Source organism: Gallus gallus, chromosome 10, assembly GCF_016699485.2.
Source record: "Gallus gallus isolate bGalGal1 chromosome 10, bGalGal1.mat.broiler.GRCg7b, whole genome shotgun sequence".
Classification (NCBI taxonomy): domain Eukaryota; kingdom Metazoa; phylum Chordata; class Aves; order Galliformes; family Phasianidae; genus Gallus; species Gallus gallus.
Window position 1 is genome coordinate 7,366,275 of NC_052541.1, and position 25,258 is coordinate 7,391,532.

The window sequence follows — 25,258 nt, forward strand, 5'->3', positions numbered from 1 at the left end:
AAACTAGAGTAAAATATTAACTAGTTAAGTGTTTATATTGTACCCTACTGAATAGACTTGTACAGTCCAACACTTCACACACATACATCAACATGTATTTTCACAGGCCAAACCACCTGAATATACATACTCTGTCTTCTGCTGATAAGGATTAAAAATTCTCTTGATGGCATTAAAAAACAAAACAAAACAAAAAAACTACCTGACCCCACAGGCTCTCATCAGCTTTCAAGAAGAAAAGAAAAAAATTAAACCTATTAAAATAAATGAATAAAGAATCCAACTCTGTCCCTTTCCCTCCTCAACTCAGACTGAAATAGTTCGAACTGGGTTCCCAATGGTATCAAAAGACTACTATACATAAATCTGGTTTTAGCTCTACCACATTTATATATGATGCAATCTGACTCAAAGAACATTTCACAGGACAATTTTGAACAGAGGCTTTCTTGACACTAAATACAGTATAAAAACATCCATCTTCAGGGTGCTTTACTGGCATGTTTTTTATTCTTATTGACAACAAAGCTAGTATTCCATAATTCCTTCAGTATTCCATTTAACAGATGGCTAAAACCAAGATTCTACCACCAAACAACTTCCTTTCCATGTACAGAATAGAGAAAAACAATTCAAATCTTCCAGACTTTCCACATACTCTTCTACAGTACATTTCCAGTACTGATTCCTATTTAAGGGGTCCTTTTCTTCCACTATGACATTTCTGTTTGTGCACTGCTCTTCTTTTTCCTACAACCTCTGCTGTGTTTGCAGAATCGCAATGGAAACCGATCAAATCACCAGGCTTCTACAAGGTTAGTAAAGGAGGACTGAGAATGAGAAGACTGGAAAGGAGGGAAATCAGGTCATGAAAGAGGAAACACTGACATGAACCAGTAACTCCACTATCCTTTTACTCTGCATACAATTTAGATCACTTACTAACTGGTTTCCAACATATAAACCAAAACCAACGTTATGGTAAGGTGAATCCTAGATGATCTTCTGTAAGCTGTGCAACTTGTTTGAGTTGAGCAGACCAGACTTAAGCACAACATTCTGGGTGCAGGGAAGAGATAAGCTATGGATTATGTACATGAGAGCATAAGGATACTCTTACGTCCAAGTAATTCCCATTATACAATTTGTTTTGTTGCTAACAAGACGACGTACATATTCAGAAAGTTATTTATTGTAACCCCAAGGCTTAACATTAGAGTAGAACAAATTAGTTGACAGCCAATTATTTTTTTAAGTAAAATTTGAAATAATTTTCCATGTGCATCACTTTACAGTTGTACACATTAATCTATCACTTTACATACAGAAGAGTCTCTGCAATGCCTTACAAAGAGCAGATGTCTTTATCCTCAGTAACATGGGCAACCACACTTTGGTGTTCATAAAGCCCAGCAGTTACCCTATTTTACATTGAAGCTATGTATTCTAGCCATTTCTACAAGAAAGGCACACAGAGTACATGTCAACATCATTCACAACACTTAATCGATTTTTTGTTAAGCTTCTGGTCCACATGGGAGAATTTACTAGCTTTAAAAAAGAAATATATTATCGGGTAAAGTAGAAAAGATCTACTCACTTTCATCTCAAAATTCTTTACCTTGTAATTTCTTTTACTGAGCTAGATTCACCTAGATTCACAACTACCTCATAGAGATTGAGGAAAAAAAAAAATCAAAGCCTTTTCTCATATTTGATACTCTAAATTATAAAATTCTGTGTATTTATTTATTTTAAAGGAGTATATATTTAGTTTGTAACATGGGAAGAAGGTAAGAACAGATTCTTACTGTTCTATCACTTGCTCTGCTAAAATTCCTTCTATTTAATCACACCAAATACATGTCAATCAGAGCTCACATGACCACAAGCCTTACTGCATTCTTCAAATGTGTTGATAAACAAATCAACTTCTAGTGCTGTTTGAGCATCTGTTCTATTACTCAGTGGATGAAGTCAGTAGTATTACAAACCCGAATAAATCAGTCAAGGTCAGGCTTAGATAAGTCCTGTTGTAATGAGACGGCTACAGCTTTCTATAGCATTTAATACATCATTTGTGCAGCCTGCTTTTCAAGTTCAGCTCTGCTGCGTAGTTTGCAACTGTGCTTCCCTGACTGGTACAGTTTCAGGGGAGCTTGAACTGGTTGCAGTCCGCTGCAACTTCCTACCTGTTGTATTATCTTCCAAAATTTATTTCCAAATTTTATTGAAACAGTGGTCCTTCATCTAGTTGACAGTGCACTTGTGGTTATATAGTACAATTCTGGCCCATTGTGTTGGAAGCGAAGATTAAATAATATAAACTCTCATATTACTTTAAAATCAGGAGAGGATTCATACTCATTTCTTCTCTAGCACTTGCATTAACACTCTCATTAACAAGAAAGGCACTATTTTTTAATTTCTTACTAAATCAAAGGTATATGTTATCCTACAGAAGTATGTTACAGAGGTGGAAAACTTGTACTAAATGGAAGTAGTCGGATCTCAGTTTTAATAAACAAGCAACAATGTTAAGACCAGTCACAGTTATTTCAACACCACAACTGAAAGATATAACACAAATGATTTACTTAGGAAAATTCAAGCAAAGAAAGAGCTCAGAATCTGTGGTTTTATATAACAATCTATCAAAAAGCAAACAAACAAAACTACTACCATAGCAGTGCGTATGAGACAGTACAGCACGTCACAAATATCCTCCCTTTTTATTCTCCCAGTCTGTGTTTATAATATGATTTAAAACAGATCCATGTAAGGCTTTAACAACACAGACTAACTGTGCATCTACCTGTAGTAGCTGGAAAATTCTGTTGATTTAACACTGCAACAAAAATGACTTCCTTTCTCCCAGCAAATACTTTCTTTGGGGCCTAACACAAAACAACTTTATTCAGCGTACCGATCTGAGTAATAAAGAAGTAGCATAAGATTTAACAACCTGATATATATGGACTTCAATTTACTCCCATCTGCAAAACACCAGTGCAATTATTTTCTGTATGAGAAACATTGTTACACCATTTACATACTACTTTTCCTCATTACGTGTCCCTTCCCACTTATCTTTGATGTGAAATTCTTGCATCTCACCATCTTGTAATAATGCAGATCTTTCCATCTTGTAATAATGCAAAAAGTACTTAAAAAGTCAAACAGCTTCAATTATATAAACCATGATTTTCACACACACAATCTGGGATATCCCAGATTGATTATAAAACCAAAAATTAACATCTTACATAAGATCAAAGCAGATCACTGATCTAACTCCTTGTAGAGACCAGTTTTATTTTCCTGATAGGTAATTTATCAAACACAAACAAATAATCTCTAGCAGCAGGCACAGATGTAGCCCTGGATTTCAAAAATCCTGAAGGATATTAAAATCTTCCAGTTAATTAATCTTAAATAATCTTCCAGCATTACAAAGGCTTCTCTCAAAATAAAGAGAAACATCACTTGAACTAGAATAAGAAGAGCAAAACTTGCTCTTAAAGTAACATGAATGAGTTAAACTTTTGAACATCTCAGACAGACCATACCATGCAAATTAAAAAAAAAAAAAAAAGAAAAAAGAAAAAAAAGCTATTTATAACTACCTAAGTCACAGCAAACCAGTCATAGAGCCATTTCCCAGACTATCTTATTGTTATGCGAAACAGACTCCTCTTTCATTTCTTGTCAGTCATAATTACAGTTCCATAATTGAAATACAGTAAATTACCATGCAGTAACTCTGAGAGACGGTTCATTGAGGTTAAGCTGTCACTACAATTACTGTATAAGAAAAAATGTTAATTTAAATGTTCTAGTTTCCTTTCATAGGAAAATAATGAATTTGGTTCAAGCAGCTTAGATGAGTCAAATGTCTTCATAATTAAATAAACAAAGAGAAACAAGATATTTAAACAGTCGATCAATCTCAAGCAGAAGTTCTAGGCTGTAAACAGACCAGTGCAAATAAATTTCTCTAACTTTTGAAGAAAATTGCATATCTAAAAACAATCCTTTTAAAGAATAACCTTCAGATGAATTCATCCGAATGCAACATTTATCCAGCGTGTTCCATTTGAGATCCTATTTTGCTCATAAAGCACACAAAGCTTTGTAGACTTCTTCCAAGCTTAATTCTAGTTCAGTTCTACATCATGTTTACAGTCATGACTAGGAGGATTAACTGCAACTCACTTAACACTACTGAAGTGTGGAGGAAAAGATACCAATTAGCATGAACATTTCTAAGCACAAAATTGTGCATACAATTTTGATTTACACATTTGTCAAGCACAATTTTCTTTTAGAAATTTTCTAAATTATTTGACGTAAAATTAAAAGGAATACAGAAAAGTTTAATAATTGTCACTGCAAAAATAATACTCCAAATTTCACAAGAACTGTTCCCTGTCCGAAAACAGTTCAGTAAATTCCCAGCTGTCTTTGTCATGATAACCTCATAAAGAACATATTTTGATAAGCAGTACAAAATAAGCACCTGGAAACTCTTCCGTTTTTACTCCTCTCAGGAAGACTGCCTGGCTGATGTAGAAAGAGAACTCCTCCATTCTTGTTTCCCACTCTTTGCTGCCTTCCTCATGCTTGCACGCTTTTGGCCACCCAGTAAACAAGATTAGCTCAACAAATATAACAAAAAAAAACCCACTAGTAAGTAGTTCAACAGGCAAGGTGGGACAATGTAACAAGGGGATAGAATGCAACACAAGGAGCTGATAGAAGGAACAGAGAATGGTGGCAAACTGTGGAGAACGGGTAGAATAACCAAACTATAATCTGAGCAAGGCACACTGGTGCTCTTCAGAGTATGCTCAAGGTTTCAGTGATGCCATTGTACCCAAGATAAGCAAGCACAAGAAGTCCTCATCCGTTCTCTCTCAAAGTTTGCAACAAAGGAAAAATAAACACGTAGACAAAAACTGTTTGAGGAAAGGGTTCACAACTTTAGCTGCAACAAAGAATCAAAACATTGCTGAAGTATGAAATAAAGCTCTGTATCAGAAGCTATGGATCTCCTAGCCCAAATCCTTATCTATTTATTTTGCTAAAAAAAATTAGGATGTGAAAGCTTCTAGGGATACATTTTTCCCTGTAAAGCTTAATTATAATCATATATCTCACCTCAGTTGCTTTCTCCAAGCTCTGTTGTAGATTTAGCACTTCTTTATCATGTTGCTCTTTGAGTTTATCCATCTCCATGTCATGGCTGGACACTTCTTCTTTTAGAGCTCCTTTTAAAGCTGTAAGCTCCCGCTCTCTCTTTCTCAAAATTTCTTCTTGTTGATCTTTTGCTATTAATATTTCTTGCAGATCCTGCTTCATTTGCATTAGCTCCTAAAGAACATCAAAATCAAAACTAAACACGATTGTATCACAGATGGCTCCAATGCCTGTTCTGTTTGTGTTTCAGAGAAGAAAATTAAGAATAAGCTCCCCAAGGCCAATTTTCTCACAACCAACATACTGCTTGCAACTTCCACAGAATGCTAAAAAAAAAAAAATGTACTGAAAACCAAAATTATTAGAACTGATTAGAGTGATAAGAACTGTAACTGATGTTCTCTATAAGGGGTGAATATATCTGATGCTACAGAACCACAAAAAGATTTTGACGGTGTTACATGTTACAAAGGATGCAAACAAAGCAGGAGTCAAAATAAGGCTGCATTTTAACAACTCCCTCAGTCTTACCTTTAGTTTCAAACAGGTAGATAAAAACAAAAATCTTTGTTTCCTACACTGCAAGATAAGTGAAAGCAATGATAAATCTTGCTGACTTTTCTGCTGGAAAGAATAAAGGAAGTTCTTCCAGAAGTAAAAACAGTTAAACTTCCAGAGGTGCTGCTTTCCTACCAAAGCTATGCCTCTACACCCTTTTACCCACACCCACCCCCAGTGCACTCCCTAGAAGTAACTTCCCCTTGCCAAATTGCTGGGAAAGAAGCATGTGGTCAGTGAATCTTCTATGGACAGTTTTCAACTCTGCTCTGCTAGACTCTGCTCTGCTAGACTCTGCTCAAACTTCCAGCTGACTGTCAGGTAAGGCACTAGCTAAATACTTCAGTTTCTTAAGGGCCAGCAGAATTGAATGTTACACAGATAAGCTAAGGCATGTTTTTCTTCTCCTGTTTCTTGGTTTCAACTTTTTATGCAATTATTTCAACTTCTTTATCCCCTTTCTATTACTTTACAACTAACCTCAATCAGAACCTCTTTTTCCCGTTCATCAGTATGTTTTGCATTATCCAGTTCATCGTGCATCTCAGACAGCTGGTCTTGAAGGTCTCTGATCTCAGTCTGGTGTTTTTCCTGCTCCATCTTCACTTGAAAAAGCCTAATCAGAAAAAAATCAGAGGGGATATTTTTCTTTAGTTATCAAAATACTAATTTGTTTTTTCAAATAGTAAAAAAAATAAAAATTAAATTAAAAAGTACACTTATTTACTCCCATGTTCCACACAGGGGAACAGGACATGAGGCAGAAAAATGAAACATCAGAGAGGAAAAAGTGAGAGCTATTTTAAATAGATAATTAAGTGGAAAGTTAAATTGTATTTCAAACTTGGTACAATATTCTTGACTAAAGTACTGAGTATTTCTGTATTTTAACGATTGGAATAATGTATTATGACAACAAAATAATAAAAACAATTTGTAGTAAGGAAAGGACTATAAATCAGCAATCTTTCTTTTCCTTCAAGATATTCTGAAAACATGCAATTTTTAAACAGTAGAAACATTTCATGCAATAAGATACATTACTGTCTGATTCCATTAATAAACTCAGAAGGCACAGGTACCTTTAATCTAAGAAATTTGAGCTATAAATTCCAATGAATATGTTTTCTAGAATGAACTCACTCCTCTAGGTTTTGCCTGAGTTCCTTTTCATTTTCTTCCAGTTGCTTTTTTAAGGCATCTTTTTCACTTATACTTTCATCAAGTCGGAGCTGAAGGTCTTGCAGGCTTGCTCGTGTAGCATCTCTCTCCTCCTTGCAATTTTGCTGATTCTAAATTTTGTACATCAAAAGTTAAGCAAGATAATAGACTAAGCATAAATACTCTTTTTTTATTATATGAAAGGAGTCATTTCAAGGCTTTGATATTTATAATTTGTAGAATTATTTATTAAGTTATGAGTATTAAAATCTTGGAATTTTTATTAAAACAGCTTTTCAATTTTTGGGAGATATGTGAAAAGTGAAGTTTCCTCCATCAGTTTTCAAGTATATTGATTCTTCATACCAACTCAAAACACAAACTGAAAGAAGCCAGTCTGCCCTTCCCACATCTTCAGAGCATGGCTGTACTTAAGTACTTTGGATTCAGCCCTGAAATAATGCTTCAATTAATAAATAGCACCTGAGTAATACAGTTTGTCTCCCATTCCATAAATGTCTCACAGCAGCCTGCAGATTAAAATCTGCCTCCACAGATATCTAGCAAATTTTTATGTACATCTGCCTAATATTCACATTCACAGCTACAAATTTATTCTCAAGTACTGAGAAGGAAGATTTCTTAAAGAGGATAGCTGTTACAAGGAACTGTATTTTAAAAAAGTCTTCTAAAATGCATAGGTACATTTAGATGGAAAAGAATATGAAGCAAAACAGTTCCAACTATCTGATATATCTACACACATTTCGTCCACTCACAGAGGAGTGTTAATGTTCTTTTATCATAAACATACTAGCTTCCATACACAACAGTTTAGAACATATGAAATGCAATGAACCCTATGAAACTATGATTATATAAGCACCGACAGTTTTCAAAACATTTCTAATACTTAAGTCTGAAACAGAATATGCACTGAAAAATTAATCAAAAGATGCCTTTCCTTCTGCACAACCTTCAGCTGATTAGTTGTCACTTTCTTAGAAAGGTATACTTGAAATATTCAAAAGCTTTATAACAAAACAATACAGTACCGTGATTTCTAGATCCAGTTTTTTCTGCAATTCTTCCACTTTCCTTTCAAGTTCAGTTTTTTGCTCCACCAACGCTTTCACTTCAGCTGAAGTATCAGAGACCTACAATTACATACAGATTACATATAGATGTTCTTTGACAGTTTCGTTTTTAGATCTAAAGTGAAACTACAAGCAGTACCAATAAAGCGTAGCACCAACTGCCTGAGATCAGCTGAGATTTTTCATACAAGCTAATACTTTCAAAGGAACGGGATTTGATTTTCATAAAGCTTCTTAGTAATTGCTAAGTAAGGCATGCTGCCAATAGTACAGAAAACATTACAAACCTAAAAAAGAAAATTCAAGTTAGGCAACATCTGAATTAAATCACTAATACTTTGGGACAAATTTTACTGAGATACCTCCAATTACACTGACATCAAAGCAATTCATACACGTATGTTAAAACATATTTTCAAGTTCATTTTCTAGGGACTTCTAAAAATATGTTTTATATTTTCATTTTGACTAATTATAGACCAGGATAAAACATTCACCGAAACTAAACATTTAGTCTTTCTTGTACTGTCTTTGCAACAATGGGACGTTTCTTCACCTTGCTTTAAAACTGAAGAAACAGAACTCCTCAGAAACAAAAACTTTTTAAGAAGCAGACTGTCAATGACATTCAGGTAATATGACTTTAAAACAATATCCTAGATTACTGTTTTCTCTGAATTGCGTATTAAAATACTATCTCCACTTAGCTACCAATTTACATCATTTTAATCAGAAGATGTTCCAACATTACTTTTAAAATCTATGTATGCCAGCATTTTCTTCAGTACAACTAACTTTTGATGCCCATGAGATTTACTGTTTGCATTTCCTTCTTCTGTTAAGTAAACACTGAAACAGTCCTCATAGCAGACTTTTACAGTCTTTTTTAACTGTTAACAAAAATCCCACAAGGCACTTCAGTGCATGATTAACATTATGCTGTATCACTGGAAAACTACAAGTAACAATGCTCTCACTGACAAGCCTTTAAAGCACTGGCTGAAAATAAAATAAAATTCACCTGTGTTTTTCCAGCAGCTCTGGACTTTAAAGTCTGAATTTTCTCAAAAACCAAGTTGACTTTCCTCTTTGTTGCATCATCATTATCAGCGCTTCTAAAATACAGAGAAGAAAGCAATGGTATGATCAAAGGCACTATTATGTTAGCATCAAAACAAATTAAAAGTGTCCAAACTATTAAAAAATCACCACTATAAAAAAAAAAATCTACTACGAACAAGTCAGAAATTATCTCAATGATGACTGCATTAAATCCTCTGAAGGAAGGTTGTTAAAAATTTCAATTCCAAATGTTTTCTGAAAAATCATCACTGAACTCTTTAATTGCAGCTCTCTTCTACAAGACTACGACTATGGAAAGAAAGGTATTCAAAATTACTCAACAAATATACCAAAATTAAAAATAATTACTAACAGGTTTCTCAAGTCCTGACTACCGCACCTTTAAATATCTCTTAAACAGCTGCCAGAGCTACATCAGCTACATTGGATCTGAGAAGCTTCAGAAATGCTAAGAAATATGAGCGCATAATGTGTATTTTAATTTATTCATCCTTCCTTCCTCCCTTTTTAATAAGTTGTCATTAGAAAATGCAATGTAAAAAGAAGTTCCAGTTGGAGAATTTATTCCACACACAGAAACAAGAAAAATTCTGTCAAACCTTAAAACATAATGTGTTTTTTTTGTTTGTTAAAAAACAAACAAACAAACCACAAGCAGTAAGCTTAAACTCCTAGGAACTGTTATTTAAATTCTTCATGGACTGCAATATCACATTAAGTTTAACTCCAAAATTATTTAAAATTAAAAAAAAAAAACATAATTCTGATTTACAGATTTCTAGCACTTTTAATCACATTCTGAACAATACCTTAATTAAGTCCTGATTAGCTGGGTATTTCGAAATCCTAGAGTGCCTTACTGGACACAGCAAAGACATAACACTACAAAAGAGTCATTTAATTTAGTAACAGCTTTGATTTTACAGCTTCATATTTTAAATGCAAGTGAAAATAAACATTGAGAAAACACAACCTCCCCTCTAAAAGTTAATTATGTTTACTAACCCTTCTTTAAGGTAATTGTAAAGTATTTGTTTAGCAGTCTCTTCATTTGTTTGATGTGCAACGTCTTGCTGGCCTTTTAAGAGATCAGGTGTTGCCTGAAAGGATAAAACGTCAAAAAAAGTATAATCCTAAGAGTGTTGTACATAGTACCCTTACAATTTAAATTATCCATTATATTCTATTCTGAAGAAATTTACGTTCTGTGGACCTCAGTTTCACTAAGATTCACTGGAGTTTGGGTTACTGAAAGAAGAAGCTTACACTGCACCAAAAGAAAAAGCACCATTTTGTCTAGAGCCGCACAGATTTCAGCATTCTGTTTTCACAGAATCACAGAATGGCCTGGGTTGGAAGGGACTTCAAGGATCATGAATCTCCAACCCCTCTGCCAGGCAGGGCCACAATTACATTTATGCTTATGAATCATCAGAACATCATTTACAGTAATCCTTCTCGTCTCTACTATCTTCTCTCAGCCAGACAAGAATACAACTGTTTTCAAAATGTGCTTTCTATACCCTCAACTATGGGACTAAGTTTTGTATTTAAAATATTTATGAAGAATTCTGCTATCTTATGTGGAAGTATTACATCATTTGAGTTTGTTCTAATGAATAACAGAAAAACATGCATCTAATAGTATAAAAACTGTAGTATGCTCCAGGGAAAAACATACAGAGTAAATTCAAAATTACCTGTATACTGGGGACGGATGAAAATGTTTTTAGAGAAATCTTTTTGGCTCCTGAATCAGGTGGAATTGTGTTTCTGTTTGGCAACAGCAGAGTAGAAGTTACTGTTTTGGCTTCCTCTCTCTTTTTCTGTCCTGGAAGTGTAGACGACCTAATCATGAAACTCTCAGTATTATCTCCATTTTGTTTAAGATGCTGCAAAGAACTGAAATGACTGTTCTGAGAGTCTTTACCAGGCATCTGCAGCCTTCCAATACTTCGAGCAGAAATTTTCATCTCTTTGGAAGGTGCTTTCTGATCTCTGGAAAACTGCTTCTGGAAGCAAACTTCAGATGGTTTTCGCAAGTGCTCAGTTGACTTACCTAAGCTTTTACTCACTTCACCCAAATAATCTGAAGTCATATCAAGCTCTAATGACAAGGCACTGTCAACACTTCTTGACCTTTTACGATCATCTGGATGAATTCTATTCCTTTTTCCTGGCCTACCTCTTTTATGAAAGTCAACTTTCTTATCAAACTTCTCAATTAGCTGATCTACTCCTGGAAGTGAACCGGTGTCAATATCACGACCAGTCCCAGGCAAAAATGGGATGTATCTTCTGTTTTCATGTCTATTAACATTATCTGCATAGATTGCATACTCTTGATCATCAAGTAAAAACCTGTATAATGAATTTGCAGAAGTGGGAGTAGCTGATGAAGATGATGATCTTCGTGAGTCCAACACTGGCCCAGATGAGTCTTGTCTGCGAAAGGGAAGTACATCTGGCCTAGGCTTCCTTGCTTCTGGATAAGCAGCAGGACTAAGACATGGGGATCTTCCTGTAGATGAAAATGATTCTGAAACACCCACCTCACTGGGGCTGATTATGCTACCAGGACAATCCAGCACCTGCTTGTTTTGTTCTTCTGTGTCTACTGTCCTGTTCAAATATATTTTTTTTGAATTTGCTTTGGTTGACTCTGCAAAATACGTATTTGTTTTCTGTAAGGATATAACTTTAGAAGAAGAAATCCAAGGCTTTCCTTCAGATTTATCTTCATTTGCAAGAGATGTAGATTTACTACACACAGAAGACTGGCAATTCTCCAAGTTCAAGTTATTTTTCTCAGGATCATAAGGCTGTAAAAGCTCAGGATGTCTTTGAAAGTTTAGTAAGTTGGGGGATTTCAATGCTCCATCTTTAAAATCTGATATTCCACTTTCATTTTCATCTGGATTGGTTATCTTTAGGCTTTTAAATGTACAGGGCTGCATGTGCTGTGTTCCAGGAAAATCTTTGCGCTCACTGTTTTTGTCCTCTAATTTAAAAGCAGTATTGGAGTCCGTAATTGACTGGCTTATAGTCTGAGAAATTACCTGATGTTCTTTTCCAGAAGGAGGAGGATTTTCTGACAAACATCCTTCTGTATTGTTTAGTACTATGTAAGGATGTCCATCGATTCCTTGGACTCTAATACTGACACCGTAAGATCCTGTCTTAGAATTTTGTCCATTTCTATTTTTTTGAATCTCCTCACTTGCAAGTTCAAGAGTAACTTCATAGTCCTGCTGCGTAAAACCAGCAAAATATGGCTCCATGATATCAGAAGATTACAGCTGAATAAAAGAAAAAAAGTTGAACGTTAAAAAAAAAATTAGATTATTTCATAAATTACTTTAATTAGCCATTCAGTGTGACTCTGAAGACTAACACGCAATGAAATCAGTATACAAGCTGTACAAAGCCCAAACCACATACACTGTGAAACAAACACATGAGTGCCCAGTTCTGGGTCAAATGTAATGTTATTTTACAAATGCAACTGTTATGAAATAACAGTTAAGACTGCCTACACAGAGTTGGTGCTGTTTGCTTTTGAATCAGGGGATATCACATATAATCAACCCTAGTGCAACTTTTTGAGTCAAAGCAATTCTTATTTTGAGCATCTCCACTATATTCACTGAGACTATAGCCTTTGCAAAGCACTGATAATTTTATAGCCAACAGTTAGTATCAGCCATACAAACATTTAAACATAAGTCCAGGAGAGCAAAACACAGCCAGGCATTTTTAGGTTGTGACTATCACATAACTACAGCACTGCCAGAGAGGTCAATATATTCATGCCTTTGAGTTGTGCTTACATGTACTTTGCTTTCAACATTTGTTTTCAGAAGTGGAAATGTCACTGCTTTGTCTAGTTTCGTCACTCTGTGGTGATTTTTATTCTATTCATTTTGCAGAAAAAATATGATTTGCTTCTAAAGATGTCTGAAAATAAACTTTTGAACTAAGCTGGAGAGTTGAGCAATCAGTGAACCTTGACAAATGCAAGATCACTAAATGATGATGAATAATTAAGGAAAAACTGAAAAGAGGAAAAAACTCTGTAATCATTTCAATCATGTAGTGTGAACCATTCCCCCCAGATACACAAATAAACAGCAGAATTGTATTCTTTTTTCCCTAAGAGCAAATTTAAAAGCTTGATTGAACATTAGTAGTATTATTCTAGTTTCCAACCCATTCTTTTTTCTCCCTTCAAAAACCTCTTCTTCTCCCTAAAAAACAATTCCAGCTCTTCCTCAAGAGTAGGCTTGCTTCATCTGAAGAAAGTAGCATATGTGTCTCTAAAAGCTATAAAGAAATAAACACACCTTCTTTGTGTGTGTTATAACAGTAAAGAGAAAAAAAAAAACTTTACAGAAATCAAAGTTTTAAAGCCTTTTTTTTTAATAAAATATCTTTTCTTAACGGTGAAAAACATACATATGAAAACACAGTTGGCTCTATCATTCAAATATCTGAAGGCTTTTCTTAAAAGTTCCTGTTTTGTTGATTGTCAGTGATCAACATTAAGAAAAGCCTTGCTGGTTACAGTCATTTTTAAAACCCTGTCATGTTTAAAACCCTGACAGCATCTCAGGCTTTGGTAGGCTTACAGCAAAAGACTCAAGCAGGGCCTTTTCCATATACCTGCCCCACTCTACCAATGGACTTCATCATCACAAAAATTGGAATATTCATGAGTGTACAACTCAGTCACAGAAGTTTTCATACTACAAATTACTGAAATTCTGACATCAGATAGAGGTAGTAAATGACAGCTGGGGGCACTGACAGCTACAACTGTCTTGTTTTAATCCTCTTTAAGTCTGCCAAAGCTATCAAATGTTATGACAGAACAGTCTGTTTACTCTTAAGCTTATGAAGAGAGGTTAGATATTTTAACAGGACTTTAGACGACATTCTTCCTATTGGTGTAGCTGCTTCTTGTCTTCTTGTAGTTATTTAAAAAACAAGAAACTGGTCTTTGGTGGGGTGGATTTTTGTTATTGGTGGGGTGTTTTTGTTTTTGTTTTTTTAATAGTGAGACATAAATTCTAAGTTCAGGTTTTCTGGCACAGCAGCACTTTAAAATGAAGTAATATAGTCCTGTTAGCAGTTTTATGTATTCTTTTTCAAAATCATTTGAGACTACACAAGATAATTGTAAGATAATATAAGGGAAATACTAAAAAACAAAACAGAAATAACAATTATGCATAAATACTTAATTCAGTAGAACACTGCCATATTGTTATTTTACAAGATCAGTTCTTATCTCCAGTTTGTGAAGAAAATATCACAACAGCATGTAAAAATTAACTAGGACATAATAAACAGCTACTTCAACAAATTATTTTATTTTGAAAATACTTAACTAAAATGACAGAGAATAGTCAAGAACATGTAATTACCACCATCTTTCAGATATGAAAAATTCAGCTACAATTTAGAACAATAAAAGTATATTTCTATCTTCTGAATGGTAACTTTATCTGCTGTTCATAACATGTCAAATTTTACTGAGTAACACAGTTTACCTGAAAACTTGCAAACATTCAAAGAAAAAAAAAATCAGTTATCTACAGTTACAACATTAACCTAAACTGCTGGATTCACTGATCAACAAGCTCAGTAAAGACATTAGCTGAAGCAAGTTCAGTAGAACATAGAATTAAAGATGCAGGAAGCAGTGTTTCAGACACAGTGATTACTCCATACAAGGTTTACACATACAATGGGAGATGATTCATTATATTTCCCAGAAAATTAATCTGAAATTTAAGCAAAAGGGTCGTTTTCAATGAAACAGCCCCTGGAAAATTGTTCAGAATACATTGGTTGGGCAAACGTTTTACTTCACTTCAACACTGCACTCTACCCACTGGTTTAAAACAACACAGACCACAACGCACAACCCCCAAGAGCAGCAGTTCTGGCACTCTGTTATCTCAGCTGTACAATCCTCTCGTTCTCCTCATGACAAAGCCAACAAGCATGCAGTTACATAGCGACCCAGATCAGCTTTACTGAACTGGAAAAAAAAGAGAAAAGTTTTCTATCAGATCAGCAAGTAAGGCACTATGGAATGATGGGATCACCTCTTCTGGCAGCAACGTGGCCTTGGAGCAGCTTAAGGTGATCACAAAATTCCCAACTCAATTTATGTTTTAACTACATTTTCAGGGGACCAAAATATTTATAAACATTTCTGGGGAGGGAAGGGGGAACCAACAAAAATCAACCACAAAAAAACCTCAATGGCACTGAGAGCTGTTTAAAGACTCATTTTAAGTAGTGGCCCCAAGTTGGCATGACAGTCATTGGTAATTATAGCAAGAAATGGTCGCATTTTTCTTAACAATTTATTTTTGCCAAGAACAGAAAATATGACACAGGAGAGATTCTAATGGCTGAAAAGTCAATTACTTCTTATTCTGTAGCAGTTTGTTCTACAGTGGTGATATGATACCTTGCTAAGTAACACAAGGAGTGGAACACGAGGTTTAACAGGTCAAAAACTTTTTTTTTTTTAAATGCCTCCAAAACACGTCCTTTCACAGCTAGCGCCACCTATTTTAATGCTAGCTACGATGAGTTACGTGAGACCAACCTTACAAAATACAACCCATGTAATTTGGAACCCCTACAGCTCTCCCTGCCAAAATGAATAGAAAAGAGAGCCTTTGAGAAAGATCCTCCTGTGCCAGAGACGGCTGTTTGCTTCAGCAGCTATGCAGCCTTCCTAACATTATGGCATGGAATTGCATCCACTCATCCAGTTCAGTTCTTATTTAGCCAAATCTTCAAGACAGATTTGTCCAAAAATGAGGCTTCCCAGTCCTGCTAAATGCCACGCTCTGCATATACACGAAGCTTGTTTTCTTGTATCCTACACCCTCATTAGTAAGTATGCCTCTAGCAAATCTGTAACAAAGCACCTCACACTTTCTGCTTCTAGCATGCAAGCCAACTGGCTCCACAGGATAGTCAGAGCTCCTGGGAGACAATATAGAGATGCTGACTGCCACGTGGGTGCACACTATTACTAGGTCCCACCAGCAGATACGTTCCCTGGCCTTCTCAGAAAGCCATAGATCCCTTATGTGTCAATATGTATATTCTCCTCTTCCATATATCTACTGAAGGAATGTGTAAAAATACAAGGGATCCAACTCTTCCACTTTTCCCAGCTCTTTAGGACTCTCTCCTGGCTCTCTTGAGGACAGAAATACAGGAAATCTCTCATATCCAATATCATAAGCCTGAGACTCCTAAAACTGAATTAGCTGAATATTTTTCATTAAAGGAGGACTACGGAATACCACTATCTTCTTTCTGGAAGAGTGAATTAAGATAAATGTTCTTGTCCTCAAGTTATTTGTCTTTTAACTAATTCTTGCTCTTGGACTAATGAAAAAGCTGTTGAATGACTTTTGAAAAATTTAAACTTAAGTAGCTCTACCCATACCTCTCTTTTAACAGTTAATGGATGCTTAGACCAGATTTTTACACACACACACAGAAAAACGACTGGAAGGAACCATCCTCCCACTTTACATAACATTGAGTTTGCTCTACAGCTGACTGTTCAGAAAGCACCATCAATAGCAGATGAAATGGCTGTCAGGTCATTAACAAACGACAGTGCTATGAAAAAAGGAACAGGAAATAACTTTGGGAGAGAAAAGGAAGGAAAACTTACACACTGTGAGGATACAGAAAAGGAAGTAGATAGGATAATTCATGGAAAGACCAAAACTGTAATGTTTTTACACTCAGTGGAACACAATGTCATAAATAAGCCCTGAAAGCATTAGGGAAAACTAAGTCACTGTCAATGCTACCTACAGTCTGAGGCTTTCTGCAAGAGGAAAACAGGCCTGGGCTGCAGTCTGTTCCCTTTAGCCAATATAGAAGAGAAGCCTGGGGTAGCTGAGCTCACTTGATCTGCTTTACAGGAGAGTGGAAGGTAGAAAAGTGAAATCCAGAAGCTCTAAAAGTGTGGAACTGTTAAAAGGAACTGTGAAACAAAGTTATGATGCAAATTGACAATCTCTGGAAAACTTAGCATCTTTTCTGACCTTAGAGGGAAAAAAAAAATACTGCCGTTCATTTCACCCTCAAAACCTGGATCCATGCAGGTATGGAACATGGGTATGGGGTTTTTAAATCATGCTGTGATTAAATATAGTAGTCTCTGAACCACAAACAAGTCAAATAGTAGGAATTGTTCAGCAACACATTTTAGTGAGGGAGTATTTCAAAATATCTGAATAAATTACTTTCACTTCTATTCCATGAAAAGTATCATTCTCTCTTCAGACTTCAGACAGCAGCCTACAGATGCTGTCAGAATTTCCTACATGAGGAAAAATTCAAAGTAACACTTTTTTCCACAGCTCTTAGCAAAAGCAAGCAGCCATGGTTAGGCTAGCATGGATTACTAATATTTCATACATTTCTCCTGAAAAGCAGTGGTTGAGTCTTAAATTTACTTACTGCTTTTAGAGATGACAATTTCAGTTTCAGCTCTGTCCAAATATTAAACAACTTTATTCAGGCACTCAACCAGTACAATATAATGTTAACAGCCACCACTTCAGGGACAGGAAAAGAGTTGTCTTTGAGAAAGACTGAATAGAAAGAACTATTCACAGCAGTGAGGGTAAAAGCTGGGCCTAACAATACTGCTCCCTTCCTTGTCTTATACTCCCTCTGGCTGAAAAATGTTGTGTGAGAGGAAGTCTAAATTTCTCAAGCTTAAAACATACTGTTAGCCCCATGAAACTGCACAACAGATTAGCTAAATGCTGGAGCTGTGACAACTAACAGGTTTTGTCTGTCTAGTTATTTATTTATTTCAAAAGGAAAATCTGCTTCAATGGCTGTGAGTCAACAAGAAGACATTTTGGCAGATCCTCAGGTCTCATAAATTGTCGAAGTTTACTTGAAGAAAAGGAAATAATGCATATCCCATTTTCTTAATCTACTATGTATGAATTCAATTAAGTCATAATTTCACAGGATTTATCCCCAGAAGAAAAATCGATGACCTAATAACCTAGCTTTTTCAGTGGAAATGTAAGTCTTCATTTTTTACAATGATATCCAAAAACCTCAACACTTCTCACATTACTGTGAACTGTATTACCACTGCAATATAAATGCCATATCATTAATTCACGTTCTTTTTCTTTATGAAATAATGATTTTCCAGACTCTCCCAAATCCTAAGCAAAAGGCAGTTGATCAGAAACTGCAACACATTAAAAATACAAACACAGAAGACAACCTATACATAAAACAGTTGCAAGAAATCAATTCATGTCTTCTGTATCAGCTTATCCCAGTCACACACACCCCAGTATTCAGTAAAATCACTTCTGGAAGGTGGAACACTACACGTGTTTTTTAATAGTTGATACAAGCTTTACATAAGCACAGATACTGGCATAAATGTACTTATATCTAGACTATACTAGTCTGTCTCCCACAGAAGCTAACATACACACAGGCTCTTCCTCCCCCCCCCCAGTAGTACTGAATCCAACCTATTGGAGCTATCAGTTCATACATCAAGTACCCGACACCACTGCAGTACAATTAACTTTTATAAACTAAAAAGAAAGCAAAAAAACCCCAAACTGTGTAAATACTTATCTCAGAATTATATACATGATACGACCACACTCAACATTTTTTTAATGACAAATTAAAAAAAGAGAAGGTTAAAGAAAGGTAATAAAGATTATTTCTATCGTACATAGTTTATTCTAGTTGATCAAATTCTATGGTTTCACATCTATTGAAGAACTGACAAACAACAACTCAGTAACACAAAGATACTTACAGATTCTAAAAACAGTCTGAGATTTCAAATACAATAGCTGGTTTGTATCCAAACATCTGATGTGATTATTCTCACTCCACAAGAGGTTCTATGTTGTTTCACTACTTTTTCCTCCAATTGTCAGTCTTAGAAACTTTGTATTTTGTTCCAAAGGAAATTATCTTATTACATCCCAATGATACCATTACCGTTTAAATAGGAGAGGGTGTATCCTGTTGATATTTCTACCCAGACAAAAAGATCAAGTTTGTTAAAATTACAGTGTCTTTTAGAAAGCTCATGTCAAAAAAAAGAAAAGTACAACCAGAATTAGAGCAACCTTCATTAGTTTTGCTAGTTAATTAAGTTAATTAAAAATATATTCCCCTACTCCAAAACTATTTTTTAGCTTTAGACATTACGTATCACTGGACGTTCTTCTCACTATTTCCACACAAAACAGCCTTGACTATATAAACTACAGTTACAGCAATGCCACTGACCCACAACCTGCATGACCTTCATTACATGTGTGTAGCTGATTCCTAAATTTGAGGAGCTACACTACTACAACTGCATGCAGAGACCAAGATGTATAACTAAACTATATGAAGAAACACACAAAAAGGTTTATCTCTAAAGAGATACCTGCAAACATTTAAATACAAAAACTACACATAAAGGAGACTCTAGGAGTCAGATTTACATAGACAACATAAGGCCGAGGCGTCATGCATATTCAAGTTGGTTACAGCTCCCATTTTTCTACTGTCGCACTTAGTTTTAATTAGATTGTATTCTTCAAACACTAGTCTCTTTCAGCGAACTCTACCATAGATTTTGGAACTTCAAATACACAGTCTGAACTGTGGGCTCTGAGCCCAGCCACGAGACAACATGATGATATCATGGTTCAGTCTGAGAGGAATATATATTTGAGCAGAGGGTAGAGACTAGATAACTCCACGGAGGAAAGCGGCTTCATAGCGTGCTGGACCACACCAGGAGGTGCATCACTTGAAGGACTTAGAAAACCTAAGCAGACAGAGCTGCACAGTGTTGGCCCTGCTTGTACACTTCAGCTGAACCAGTTCCCACAGGTCACCACTCTTCTCACCCTCACACGGGAACAGAGTAATTGCTGTGAGGAAGTGACAGAGCTTCATTATGAGGCTTCAAGCGTTTGAGGAACTGTACGTAACACTACACACCAACTGTTCTTGTAAATAAAGGCTGCTGCTGAACCAATTAGGGGAGCAAATACTAGACATTTGTTGTGTTGATGTAACAGCTAATGGTCTGCAAATGACTACGTGAAGGCGTACCCCCGCCCAGTAACAGCTTCTGAAGGTCTAACAGAATATTCTGAACTTGATTCACATCACTGAAAACATTTCCCCACATCTAGAGAAAAATTTTACCCTCTTCTACCTTATGTTTTATGTTAAAATAGATCACAAATCTTTACCCACTTTTGAGTGGTATCACGCGCAGAAAATACATTTTCCTCCTCTATTAAACTTCAACTGTTCGGAATTACTGAGAGAATTTATGTATGCACACGTACACACGAATGTGCATGCAAAGGCAGCCTAGCCAACAAGTCTCCTGTTCACAGTACATTTACACATTAGCTACATTAAAATGGTGTAAGTACTAAAGAGTTATTAAGTTCCGCAAATTCCTGGAGTAAAACTCTTATCATGCTCAGACGGCTGAGAGTCATTCGGCCATTTGAATGGAAATGGCTCCTAGCATGCCTGCATGACAGAGCACGGGGACCCTCACAAACAGGGGCAGTTTTAGACATACCTTAGGCATCCTCCAGTCTTACCAATCTTGCTGGAGCTTTTTGGTGGTGTTTTTCTGATCGGTTGGTTTTTGTTTGTTTAAGAAAGTGCTTTCCAAAACACCTCTTCATATCTATTTCTCACTGTTCTTCAATTTTAACAAAACTAAGCAGAATATGACAAAATTACTAGAGAATATTCATTATTACCGTCAATCTAGTTAACAGGTCTTGGAAATACAGGAGATGGATCAATTCAACTTAGAAAATAGAGTTCACGTTAGCAAAAATACAACAATAACAAAACCAACCAACCAAACAAAAAAAGTTAAAGGCATACACAGAAAAATTACACTAGGTATTTAAAATGTTCAGCTATGGATTTCATCATTCATTCTATTTCTCATACACCAGAAGGTTTTCAGGCTACACTTGGATGAACTCCTTCATGAAGGCTGCCAGCTCTGTTGGCAGAGATGGTACAAGGTCACAGCAATACCCTGAGCTCTAATCCCAAACAGTGGTGACTCCATGACTACCACTTCACTAGATCTTCAATACACACATTCCTAACATGTTAATTTCTCAGGTTTAAGCATTAAATTGTTACACTCACACATGCTGAAACATACTACTATTTAGATTTAACTCACTCCCAGAATCAGAGTCAGATCTCTGAAATGTGTTCAAGTTTCCAAATGAACATGCCTGAAACAATACTCCACGAACACAAACAGCACCTTCCCTCATGCAATAGATTGGCAATTAAACATTCTTCCTCAGGAGGAATTCTCCATCCTTTTGTTAAGGAAGGTCTGAAACATCAAAAGTAGTAACTTATTTCAAGCACATACTACCAACACAGCATTCAAGACTTAAAAAAACACCTATGAACTGCCAAACTTAAACTGAGGTTGCCTCAAGACAGAACCATCTTATCCAGTATTCGGTTGGTAGGAACAAAACTGGAGAATTTCTATTATCTTCATTGCATCCTGCCTATTCCAGACACTTAGTTGTTCATGCTCACACTGTAAAGCAGTTCTTTGGAAAGGCTAGTTCTGAATCATATCACTGAACTAATCAGGTAGAAGATAACTCCCTAATAATACTAAAAAGGAAGAAGTAGGGCAGACAGAAAGAAAAGAAACAAGTACAAACTTCTTAAGTCTGAATATATAGGCAGTGTGTTGCTCAATCACTGCTGCTACTGCTCAGAGTTACACAGAGATGGTACAGAGGTGGGATAAATGGCCCATTTTAATGTTTGTGGTCTTTTTTTGGAAGCCTGCTAGCATCAGTGATCTTGTCCAGATATCTGCCATTTCCCCTCCATTAAGACAGGTAGACGCTACAGAAGGCCGAACGCCATTTTGTACAATTGGGCTCAGGCGCTTGATATAAACAGACACATTTTTGTGTTTTCAACACAGCAAAAAGGTGAGATAATAATACCACTATGAGTATGTCTTCACAAAAAGCAGAAATAGTAAAACACCAGGCTGACAACAAAACAATGCTGGACTACTTTGGGGTAACTTCTCACATCTGCAGAACTATTTGACCTCCAAATCCTTAAGGTTGGTATTTTTACATAGGAATCTGCCCAGTGCAGTCCAGACTTACTGCACTACGCGCAACGAGGCTTTGCAAAAACCTTCAACTCATGCTGCTTCACAGCACTTTAAAAATTCAAGTTCGAGGTCACGTCACTTCATCTACACATTTCGGATTACATTGTAGACTCCAGTCAAACCAGTTTCACCAATACTCCCAGAAAGATCAACTTCCTATTACACAACGCAGAAGAAGAAACAGAGCATTGTCACAAACTCTTTGTTTCTGCCTTGTCATCTTTTTACTGTGGTAGAATTCCTCACATGCATTCCGTCACTGCACCACAGATCATTTTCACCATGAATTAAATTCCATATCTCCTGTATACACCTCACCAGAGGAAACCAAAGTGTATTCTCAAGCATTTCATTAGCAATAGTGAGAACCCAATACTGCAATTAACAGAAACTGAAATAAGTTGGTTTGCTTGGAGGCAATTCAGGCAGCCTAAGATGATCTCTTTGGGATATTACCACAAATTCTGTAAGCAAACAGATTAGCAATGAATGTCCCCCTCCCTCTGTGACTATCATAACATTATGGACATTTGCAAAAATAATCCTTTCTAGTCGGTTTAGAAACAATTTCATCTGCAATTCAAGGTATGCATCAACCAACTAGGACCTCTTTTTGTCTATTAATACATTTGAAAAACACCTCTATATTTGAAATAGATACATATTTAATTAACTGGGTATTTAAAAGAACTCACAGTGTTAACCTATAAAAAACATCTTCCTCTACTAATAATTATCATTCATTACGTGAAAGATAATCCATCTTAACATCACATATTAACTTAAAGCAAAAATTACAAAAACAGCTTTTTAATGCTACGTTGAGTTTTCCACTTAAAGTTTGTAAACTGACACACAGATAAAAGCACATCTTTCAAAGAGTATACGTGCAAGTATAGCTGACTGTGTCCCAAAGAAATAATATGCAATAAAAGTATTATAATTCCCACTAATAACATGACACATTTCTTTATCTCCTCGGTATAACGCACTGCTTATCACACCCCTAAAGGTACACCTCAGTACTCTATATAAAGGTTTGCAGTTATCTTTTTCCAAAACAGAAGACCTGAGTTCTAACTTGCACTCTGATTTCATGTTTAAAGCAACAACAAAACCTTATTAGCTGCATCATACACCTCTTCCATTATTCTGCGGGAACCAAACCTGGCTTAGTGTACCGCGTGCGTATATGGGAATTTATTCTGGGTGAGGAAAAAAATCCCATCACATAATGACATGTCTAGAAAATATAATTGTTAGCAAAACAAGTTCTCACAAACCACCTTGAAAAACGAATCAGTGTTTTGGTTTTGCCATTTTAATTACATTTCTTATAGAAGTTTTAAAGGTGTGTTAAAACTTGCTCTCTAGAGAACCTTAACTGGGAGTCTCGTGACAGTTTGTTGTCAGAATAAACATCAGACACCCGAATTCATATGGATATCATCTGTAATGATACCACAAATCACCGTATCCTACGGGGTTTCTGATTCACCTACAGGATTCATCTTATGAATGTATGCAAATAAACGTTTAGATAAATAAAACCATCGTCGAGGATAGGTTTCCACTATTTTTACCTTGGTAATTATTCCAACTCTACTGCACTGAACTTCAAAAACTATTTTGCTTTAAAAGAGGGAAAAAAAAAAAAAAGCACAAAGAAATTCGACACTAAAGCAAACTTACAGGCAAAAGATAAAAGCCGTACAACTATTCTTTTGTCAACGGCAGATGCTAATCCAAATTCACCACAAAAGCTGCATGGCAGCACTGATCTCCCAGGAAAGTTGTCACCAGACGGCACGGATACAAACCTTGTATCAGATGCAAAGTTAATCGGGCAGCGCAAATGGCCGAAGTGCCACTCCGAGCCTTTCCCACGGATGCGAACACACACAACGCGGACACACCCTTTCGTAAAAAGACGCCAATTTGTGGAGTAAGAGGGAGACGAACGCGTCGGAGTGCCCCCGGCTCAGGAATTCCGGGAATCCCGGAGGAATGCGCGCGGGCACGGCGACCTGCCCGCTTTCCGCGGCCCTCCGCGCAGCGCCCGCTCACCTGAGCCCGGGGGCCGCGGCAGCACCGCCAGCAGAGGCACTGTAGCCGCCGCCCGGGCCAGAAGAGACCCCTCCCCTTCAGAGCAGAAAAGTTCAGGGCTCGCTGGAGGCGGTTTTCCCCGCAGCTGCCGTCCCCGCGGCCCGCTGGCAGCGCGCCCCTCTCCGCTCGCCGCGCCCGAAGCGCTGCCCCGAGGGGCGCTCTGGGGAAGGCCCGGCGCTTCGCCGCCCGCTGCGCGGCATGGCCGTGTGGAAAGCCGCGCCGTGCCTCCCTCACGGCGCCCCTGGCCATCAGAAAGCGCTGTGCTTAACGGATGGAAGAGGGGGGACGCCAGCGATCCGCGGGGAGCCCCTTCCGCAGCATGGCGGCACCGCTCCCCGGTGCCCACCGCGCTCCGCTCAGGTCACGCCGCCCTCCGCCCGCCGCCCGTCCCCGCGAGGAGATTCGGGCAAAGCCGTGCCGTCTCCCCTCGGTTCCCAACGCCCCCGTCGCCACCGCTTTCCTCACCGTTGCCCTCTCCAACAACTCGGAACCGCTGTCGCCGCCGCCCCCGGCCAGTCCCGCTTGCCGCCGGAGCCGAGCGCGGACTGCCCGCCCCTCCTGCGGGGGAGGGGGTGCCGGGGCCGCCGTGCCGTGCCGGGGAGGAGCCCGCGGGGGCGCTCCCTCAGGTGAGCGAGGGGCTGCCTCGTGCGCGCGCGGCGCTTTCCCGCCCATTGCCTGAGGGGAGCGCGGCGCGCGGGGGGTTGACGAGGTGTTCGCACGCCTGTACTCCACTCCTACTTTGTTCAGCCTGAGGCAAACGGTGCCGGGACGAAAGGGGGCGGCTGGA

At 37.4% G+C, this 25,258-nt stretch overlaps 1 protein-coding gene across 8 annotated transcripts in view; it reads right to left on the reverse strand.

Moving 5' to 3' along the window:
* Positions 1 to 25,001, reverse strand: part of CGNL1 (cingulin like 1) — a 54,807-nt gene extending 29,806 nt beyond the window's left edge. For 5 of the 8 annotated variants that reach the window (XM_040706841.2, XM_015278900.4, XM_040706839.2 and 2 more), the window contains exons 1-8: positions 24,937 to 25,001; positions 10,799 to 12,397; positions 10,104 to 10,198; positions 9,037 to 9,130; positions 7,974 to 8,075; positions 6,901 to 7,049; positions 6,238 to 6,373; positions 5,161 to 5,373 (exon numbers count right to left, since the gene is read on the reverse strand). In XM_040706841.2, the coding sequence (XP_040562775.1) occupies positions 5,161 to 5,373; positions 6,238 to 6,373; positions 6,901 to 7,049; positions 7,974 to 8,075; positions 9,037 to 9,130; positions 10,104 to 10,198; positions 10,799 to 12,379 (2,370 nt within the window). In that variant the 5' untranslated portion in view covers positions 12,380 to 12,397; positions 24,937 to 25,001. Of the gene's footprint in view, positions 1 to 5,160; positions 5,374 to 6,237; positions 6,374 to 6,900; positions 7,050 to 7,973; positions 8,076 to 9,036; positions 9,131 to 10,103; positions 10,199 to 10,798; positions 12,398 to 24,185; positions 24,609 to 24,936 lie in introns of those variants that run through there. The other 3 variants (XM_040706840.2, XM_040706838.2, XM_046899259.1) reach the window with 2 other exon arrangements.
* Positions 25,002 to 25,258: the final 257 nt, after the last annotated feature.